We start from the raw sequence: 9,107 nt of genomic DNA, 5'->3' as shown, positions 1-9,107 counted from the left end.
CCGCTGCTGGCATGTGCAAGATGTCTTTCAAGGTAAGAGACGCGCCCTGCCCTGCCCTGCCCTGCCTTCCCCTGCCCTCCCCTCCCTGCGTGTCCCTGCCGCCCGGGCAGGCCTGGCTGGATTTGCAGCAGCCTCCACAGCTGTGCGCAGGGCCCCGGCTGCCGCCTGCCCCCGGGGCTCTGGCACGGGCACCCCCCAACCCCGGAGCAGCCGGGAGGTGGAGGGGCGCCCCGCGCCGCCTGCATCTCCGCGGGGGCATGGACCGCGGGCGCTAGTGTGCGGGGGAGCGGATCCTGGTGAGTCATCCTCAGGCTCAGTTTGGGCTGGGAACCGTCCTTGGGGCACAGGTGGGGGGCTGGGGACGTGCCCCCAAATGGACCCTGCGGATGCTGTATATTACCGTTATCTGTACTTCATCTCTGGTGGTTGAACATTGCCAAGAAATGGATGAAACTAGTTTGTTTGTTTTTTCTCTCTTTAAACCAGAAAGACAAGGTTGAATCCAGACTGAGCAATGAGGATCAGGGCTTAGGAGATTTCCTGGGGTTCGGTCTAACGAGGAGGAGTTGCTTGCTCAAAAGTCACTAAACTCAAATGGTGTCACGTTCACTTCCCCTGACGTCCCGTGACCCTTTCTCCGCTGCCGCAGATGCTCAGGTCCTTGCAAAGCGCCCCGTCTTGTCCTCCAAACACCAGCAATGGTGTTTCCCAATGTCTGAAGAAGAGGGTTTGTGCCCAAAAGCTTGCAAAGAACAATTTTTCCAACTATTTAGTTGGTCTGATTAAAGGCTATCACATCTACCCAAAGAACCTTGTCTGCCTGTGTCCTTAGACCAGGGCCAGGCAATTATTTTGGGCAGAGGGCCGCTTGCTGAGTTTTGGCAAGCCATCGAGGACCGCATGACAGGCAGCCCAGGGCAGATTAATATTAATTTTCTAAATTTTTTAGGGGTCCCATGGGCCGGATAGAATGGCTGGGCGGGCTGCATCTAGCCCCTGGGCCACATTTTGCCCACCCCTGCCTTAGACCAACACAGCTACAACCAACACCCCATCTTGTCCTCTGTGTTTGTCTGAAGAAAAACCTAGGGTTATTTTAGCAAAGGAACAAAGTAGCAGCAGAGGGGTACTTGTTAATGGTGGAGGAAACTCAAATTGTGTTTGAAAAATAACTGGATGCCCTCGCACTACAAGGCTCTGTTAGCACTCAGATTTGCTTGAGGGCAGTCAGCATCTATGTAGGGGCGTGGACTATGGCACTGTGCGTCTTTTTTGACTTCGAAGACTCTTTCCTCTAGCTCTAAAATAATTAAATAATTGTTAAGCTGGATTTTCTTTTGTTTAAAGGCCCTGTTGGCTTGCAGCCTTCATTTCACTCAAGTTCAGTCAGTGGAACTGGACTGGTTGGCTGCATATTTTTTCTTCTAGTCCAGGGGGGTTCAACCTCTGGCCCATGGGCCAAACATGGCCTGCAGAAGCATTGCAGCTGGCCCGCTTGACTTCCCACAGGTCAGGGAACTTGATGCTGGGAGGGCAATGGCAATTAATCAGGCCACCTTCCCCCCACCAAATTCCCAAGCCCCATGTGGCGGGTCAGATCCAGGCTGTGCCTCCTTCCCCCCTGCGTCTGGATCAGGGCTAGGCCACTCTCCCTCTTCCTGGCATCTAGATCTAGGCAAATCCAGACCCCTTTCTACCCATGGGGCCAGTTCAAGCAGGGCTGGGTTGTCCCCACACCACTCTGCACAGTTGGATGGGGCCCACTGTATCTGCCCAGGTGTAGGATCAGGACCACTGACTGGATCCAACTCGCAGATGGGCCAAGCACTGCCCATCTGGCCCACCTGGCAAAAAGGTTGAGCATCTCACTGTTCTAGTCAGTTTGTCTTTTGTGGGTGACAGGCTAAAACAGTAATGCTGTATTTAGGTTTCCATATTGCAACAGGAAATACTTACTTTTAAAAGCATGTCAAGAGTTGTCCTAACATGAGATGTCCCAACAGAGCCACACATTGACTGAGAATGTTATGACAGGCTTTTACACATGATCTCTTAAAATAAATTCTTATATCCTAAAAGGAGATTACTAAAAAGGAGCAATCGGAAAGGAAGAAAGGAAAAAGCCATGTATAGATAAAAGTGGAGAGTATTGATTGTGGAGATAGAGCCCTTCACCCATTATGCAATTTCCACATCCTTTTTTGGCTCTTCATGTATTGATGACCAGCTCTGTGCCAGATCATTGTCAATTTATTTGCTTTGCTTTGCTTTGTTTTACTTGATTGATTGTTTGTTGTCATTTCCTCTCATTCCTGTAAATCTGACTCTATTCTTTTTTGCTTCTTACTTTCCCAGTAACTGCAGTCCCTAAGCCTTTAGCACAGGGGCAGGCAATTATTTTGGGTGAAGGGACGCTTACTGTATTTTGGCAAGCCATCGAGGGCCACATGACAGGCAGCCAGGGGCAGATAAATATTAATTTTCTAAATTTTTTAGGGGCCCTGCGTGCTGGATAGGGCCCTTTTGCCCACCCCTGCTTTACCATGTGATAGGTGACTGCTAAATGCAGAGGAGGACAGTTCCTGAAGAGTATATACTTTCTCACAGCACTCTCCACACTTATTCTGCTAACCCTTGCAATCTCTGATCATCTCTCTTCAGACTTCCATTGTATTTAGATCCCTTCATCTCCTTGTGTTCCCCCATCTCTTCCTTTCCCTGAAGAAGAATGCTTTGCATTTGAAAGCTAGTCTAACATTATCCTAACTATACAGTTAGTCCAATAAAAGAGATCGCCCCCAAAAATCCTTTCCGTTCTCTCAAATATACCTTTATATATCCTCTTCTCTTTCACTTTCCTCCTGGCTGCTGGTAACAGCTGTTCCACATAATGCCAGACCTACACTCTCCTCCTGTTTCAACCATGCCCCTTAAACCTTACTTTTCTAATCTTTCTTTCAGGGGTTTGTCTCTTTCTTCATGCCGTAATTCACATTCCCTTTTCCCTCTGGAATTTCATTTCCAATTGGCCCACTGTCTGACCTGTACAACTCTTGCAAATTCCATCTCTCCACCCTTGCTCTAGTTTCCCTCCAGCCTATGTCTGTGGTTTCTTCATTGTTTGGTGTTCTCTCCCTTTCCCAGAAGGCTGCAGTACCTACACTGGGCTCTTTCTCTCCCCTTTCTTAGTTGCTGTCACTTTCCTCCTTACCTTCCTTTTTCATCTATGAATTGCAAATGATTTGCCATTTCTCTCCCTCTTTCTTCAAATGACTAGTATTTCTTCTTCCAACAGCTGGCCTAAACTTTTGCCTGCTTAAGCCCACTTCTGCACTCCCTTCTACTAAGCTCCTCTCTTCTCAAGATCTTTGTATACAGACAGTATCTGTGGTGTCTAAGAAAAGTCATCTAACCTGATTTGCAGTCCCATCTCTACTTCCCATTACATCTTCCTCAATCAAAGTCTCCAACTCTGCTTCTTGACGCCCTTGATCCCAACCCTCTCCCCTGCTCTCAGAGCATATTGAATGGAAATGGAGGTTTTCCATTAACTTTACTGTGCACTGAGTAAGACCCAGTCAGGTTAGGCTAGGTGCCCTTTCTAATCTTCCCTCTCCCTTCCCTCTGGCTCTTTTCCTCCATCTTCTAGATCAGAGGTTCCCGAACCCAGGTCCGCAGCCTGGTACCAGGCTATGAAGGGTTGGCTGCCGGTCCGCAGGAGAGTTGGCTGCCGAACCGGAAGTCCGGAAGCGACCGGCATACTGCGGACCGGTAGCCAACCCTTTTTTATACTGAACACTGTACTCGGTATAACAAGCAGTTGGCTGCTGGTCCGCAGTATGCTGGTCCGCAGTTTGCCAGCCTGCGGTCGCTTCCAATCTGTGGTCTAAAAAGCTTGGGAACCACTGTTCTACATCACTGTTGCTTCTGCAGTCCTTTCAAATCACACCCTCCCTCTTCAGCTGCGCCCTCACCTCTCTCATCTGTGGACATACAGCAAGTCAGAGATACAGCAGGAGATTGAACTTTGAAATCAGAGGACTTAGAAAGCATTTTAATTATTTTTTTTCTATTTTGCTACTTACTTTTTCTTTTTTTAATCCCTTATCTGATCTATAAAATGATATAACATCATTTCACATTTTCCTGTTCTGCCATATAGAGATGGGTTTGTCTGCTCTAGAGAACATCTTTCATGCTTCCTTGAGCATTTTTGAATAGGTACTTATGGTGGGTGTCAAGCTTAGCATTTGTACAGTATTGGCCTATCACCTTTAAAGTTTACTGTAAGTGTATCAACAGTCAACATTTTCAACAGAGGATAGTTTAAGGAATTTTAAGGCAATTTATTAGGGGTGCACTGATAGAGATTTTGGGGGCCAATACTGATAGCCAATTTTTAAGGAGATATCAGCCAATACTGATTTGATTTCCGATACAGCTATGTGCAGCTGGTAAGTCCATTGTAGTGGAAGGAGAGGGACGTGGTGGGGGTGCAGATCAACACCCCCCACAGTGAGGGAGGGGGTTGGGGCATGGGACGGAGCTGCGGCTGGGGGTGGGGGCAGCTCCCACTGCTACTTGCATCCCGGAGGGAATGGCGGGGCGTGTGCCCCTGAATCTGCATGGGATGGTGTGGGCTGATGCTGGGGCTGTGCTGGGCTCTTCTTGGCGGGGGCTGGGCTCATGGCGGGGCTATGAAAGGGGCTGCAACCACCCCAGATTTTGCCGTAGCCCCACTCTTAGCGCTCACACTGATGCCCACCAGGCGCAACCCTGCCTCTTCCTGGCGCGTTGATCTGCCCCCACTCCCTTTTCACCACAACAGACTTACCAGCTGCATGCAGCTCTCCACACTGCCAGGCTGTGCTCCTCACTGCCTGAGTGGTGTGCTGTGGCTGTGTGCACGCACGAGCATTTATTGGCCAAATTATCGGCTGCATCGAGCCAATTTCTGATGCACCCGATTTTCTTTATATTGATACCAATCCGATATCAGACCAATGTATCGGTGCACCTCTATCTCTTCTAAATTAACATTGCCAATAAATGGATTAAGTTAGTTTTTTTCTTTTTAGTGATAATGATCAGGGCCCAGGAGATTTCTTGCAGCTCAAAGTCCAACAACGAGGAGTTGTTTGCTCAAAAGTCACTAAACCCAAACAGTCATTAAGCCCAAAGTAATGCCTGATCTGAAGTCACTTAATTGCTACTATAATTTGAAAATGAAAAACACAGATGTATCAATCTTTATTTTTAAATTTATGGATTAATTCCAGATGGTATGTAGAGGGTTTTTCTATAGCAAGGTTGTCCAGCCTGTGGCATGGGCAGCCTCTGTGTGTGGCACACCCAAGATTGGAGATGGGACAAGCAGCGCAGTAGCAAATAGGGCAGGAAGCAGAAAGCAAATGAGCAAATTGGGCATGGAACACAAGGAAGGAAGAAGAAAGCAGAGCAGCAGGTCAGTCAGAGAGCAGAGGGCAGGGAATGGAAGGCAGAGCAGCAGATTGGGCAGGGGAAGGGATCTGAGTGGCTAACTTGTGGCATACTTGCCAAAAAGTTGGCCTCCATTGTTCTTAAGGATGTCTTGGCCAGGTTGCTTGGACTATCTTCCTTGAACTGCTTAGAATATAAATAGTGAAAAAAATTTCCCCCCTTTTATTTTCATCTCATGATCATGATATAGGTCAGTCTGTAGGTATATCATATACTTAAGTTTTACTGAAAGTGTCTAAGTGTGTGGTGTGCGGGAAGAAAAGAGCATTTGCTAGCAGAGCAGTTCCTGTTTGGAACTGAAACAGGGCTTTAAGAAAGCCTGACTTATGTCCTGAGCTTAACCATACCTTGGATCTGATTCAGAAGGCCCAAGAAGACTTGTGCTTTAGGGCAGGTGGTGGAAAAGGATTACCAGGAAGAAGGAATGAGGAATTTAATGAACCACAAAGTTAAAGATTAAGTTAGATTCTCTTTTCAGACTGGTTTTATGTTGATCCAACTCCCTCAGCCAATGAACAGCAATGTAGGTCCTGCAGGCCAGATCCAGCCCACCAAGTGATGTAATTTGACCTGCAAAGCCTGGATATTGGCAGCATTCTGGTGGTGGGGCCATTGAGTGACATTTCAGCCTAAGCCAGATCAAAAGTGCCAGCTCACCACAGAATGAAAGGCATTATTTCAGCCTTGCTGATCTGTAAGCCCTTGCTGTAGAAGTAAGAATCAATAGGCTAGTGTCCACCAACCCATGTGAGTGGTGCATAGATTGTGGTGATGACAGTCTTTCTCCTGAAATGCATATATTTCATGCCCCCAAAGTTTTCTAAAACTTTAAGAGTTAGAGGGAGAGAATAAAATTAATCCAAGGAGTCATGTCCGTCACTCCAGAACTCTGTTCCAGAGAGCCGAGAATAACTATGAGTCCAATGCATGGCCTTTCTTTTGTATTCAATTTTTCTTGAACATCATAACAACAATAATATTGCAAAAATCACTATATAGATAAGTTCATGTTTTCCTGTATTCGTCAGTAGGAGAGAAGAGAATATGATGCATCTGCTGGAGTTGTAGATCACCTGTCTGGCTGCATCAATAATTTGAGTGGGACGAACGCAATGAGGCTACAACTGTCATTCTTCACCAAGAGCCTGCAGTCTCATACTGAGATTGAGACTAATATTGGTCTGGTCTTATCTCAGTTTTGCTTATGTACTTCCAGAGTTTATCCATGGTTACTTTAGATCAGAATCTAGTTTTTTTTTGCCAATTTTAATACTTCTTAATGTCCTCTTGCCCCAAGTATATTGGTATGTGAAATGCTCTCATGCTTTTTGTAAAAGTGCACTGTGATTTATGAGGCAGTAGGAACTTTTCATGGGATTGCCAGTTCTCTTAGTTGCTAATAGCTATAAATATTAAAACTAACTAGCACAAAACCAATTAAATACTTATGTATCCTGGATCTGTCACACCTATTATACTGTTGAGCTTGTGTCTGCAGGTTTCTGCAAAGCTTATGCCTACAGTGCCAGGGAAAGAAATTTTAGTCTGAGCTCTGATATGTTTTTCTTTTTAAATATCCCAATGAAACAATTTATACCTGGTACTCCACTGCCTTGCATTAGAGCATAGTCATTTGGATTTACGAAATATGAAATGCCAAGTGGGTAGAAAATACAATCAATCATAATGGCATTGTATTATGCCTTGCACAGACCTAAACGATGATGCAGGCTTCAAGGCATTGGAGATAGTCCCCTGTAGATTTTAGTTGCATATCCACTCAGACACAGACTCAGAGACACGCACGCAGTCTTACTCTTGTTTCGCACTGTGAGATCAGAAAAGATCTCTTGGCAGTATTGGGCCAGTTTCAAAACTGAACTCATCTGCTGGTTTACAGGGGCATGGTTTTGACCAAAACCTTATCACATTGTACCTATGTGGCATTGAGCACCCTCAACAGTACTCATCTGTAATGCCATATTCTCATGTGGCACCATTTGGGCAGCTTTATGTACAGATTGTCATGGAGGTTAGGGATTAAATGGTGTTTTTGCAGCCTCTTCTTCCTGTTGTCTCCTGACAGAGGCAATGATCATTTGACTCTTGGGGAGTCACTGAGACACTCTGGATGTTTTTTTTAGGGTTGAGGAGACTCAAGGAGATCATAGGAGCAATGCAGTCTATTTACCAGTGATCTGTATTATATTTCATAGCTTCCCTATTTTGCATTTATATCTTCCCTGTACATTTTCTTGCACATGTAATAAATGCTATTGGAGATCTTTGATAGCATCATATTTAAGGTCATCCTCTCCCTGCATCATCTGAGTGGCATATCACACTGAAGAGTGTCTGTGCTGTGTGCGCACATCTCCTGGTCCCCACAAGCTGAGTAGACAAAACAATGTTTGAAGTACAGATTCCACCCCTTCCAAGTGAAGCTGATTATCTAGTTCCTCCCAGGTGTTCTTGTGAGAACCCCACTGAGTCAGTGCTGATTGAATATGACACTGGAGCATCTTTGGAGGGGCTTCTATATAAAGATCAGTTTTCCTAATCCTAAAATTACCTAATGTAAAGAGAGACTCCTCCTGAGTCTAAAAATGTCAATTTTGCAAGCTTGGGATTTCAATTCTAACTGGAGTTTGGATTCAGCTCATTGTATTCTAAACATTTCTGGCCTCAGTACATACATCTGGGAGTTTATTGAGTTACTTTATTTTTAAGTGAAATGGTAATGCTTGTGAAATTCTATAGTGATAGTCCTGAAAACTGACAGGACTCAGACAAGGCAATAGTTTTAGACCATATCTTAAAAGGGTAGTTCAGTTTGTACCTTACTTGATACCCCAGACACAGGCCACTAAGTGTGAGACATGATATACTGTATAATATATTTCAGGTATTGCCTTCATATTTCCTGCATTGTTTCTTTCTTCTACACCTTCCTCACAACTCATCCCCCTCCCTCTGCACCTTCCATTTACCTTCATTCTTTCATCTCTGTCCACTGTAATTCCTTCTCCCTTTTTATTCTTTCCTGTGACCTTGCCCCCTCTATTCTTCTCCATTGTCTTTCTTGGTGATTCTTTCCTTTCTCCACTGTGGTCTGGAAGCTTTTCTCATGTAGTCCCCATATCAGTGAATCTGCTCTGCTCCAAACCTTGTCCAGCCTACAGTCACTAGCAGACTACTAATTAAAGGGAACAGTTAAACACAGTGAAATGGGAACTTCAAAAGCAGGTCTACTCATGCCTTGCAACTTGTACACTGCTGAAAAGCAGGAGACCCTGAAATGGGATATTTGAGCAGTGTGGTTCAGTCTCCATATGAGCTGACTTTGACTTCTCTGCTGAGATTGACAGGAGAGGTACCCAGTAGCAAAATTCTGACGCACTTTTTTATGATATGGACTCCTTTCCCCCGGGGACTGGACATAAATCACTAACTCATATTCCAAAGGCACATTTGAAATGACACAAGATATTATGTAGAAATGTATAATTCTCTAAATTGCTCTTACAAAGTAAAATAACCCCTTACTCCATTGGGCTATAAAAGAATGCCAGAGTGGACTGAACTGAGAAAATATTTTCAACATTTTG

The 9,107-nt window shown here is 45.2% G+C and overlaps 1 protein-coding gene across 3 annotated transcripts in view; it reads left to right on the top strand.

The window, feature by feature from the left end:
- The first annotated feature begins 11 nt into the window (after nt 1-11).
- Nucleotides 12-9,107, top strand: part of ANKRD29 (ankyrin repeat domain 29) — a 49,071-nt gene continuing 39,975 nt past the window's right edge. Inside the window, exon 1 of one of the 3 annotated variants that reach the window (XM_006038073.3) lies at nt 12-32. In XM_006038073.3, the coding sequence (XP_006038135.3) occupies nt 12-32 (21 nt within the window). Of the gene's footprint in view, nt 33-200; nt 297-9,107 lie in introns of those variants that run through there. The other 2 variants (XM_025194549.1, XM_025194550.1) reach the window with 2 other exon arrangements.

The sequence above is a fragment of the Alligator sinensis genome, unplaced genomic scaffold (assembly GCF_000455745.1).
Source record: "Alligator sinensis unplaced genomic scaffold, ASM45574v1 scaffold1543_1, whole genome shotgun sequence".
Classification (NCBI taxonomy): Eukaryota; Metazoa; Chordata; order Crocodylia; family Alligatoridae; genus Alligator; species Alligator sinensis.
This window is presented reverse-complemented; position numbering and strand designations above follow the sequence as displayed.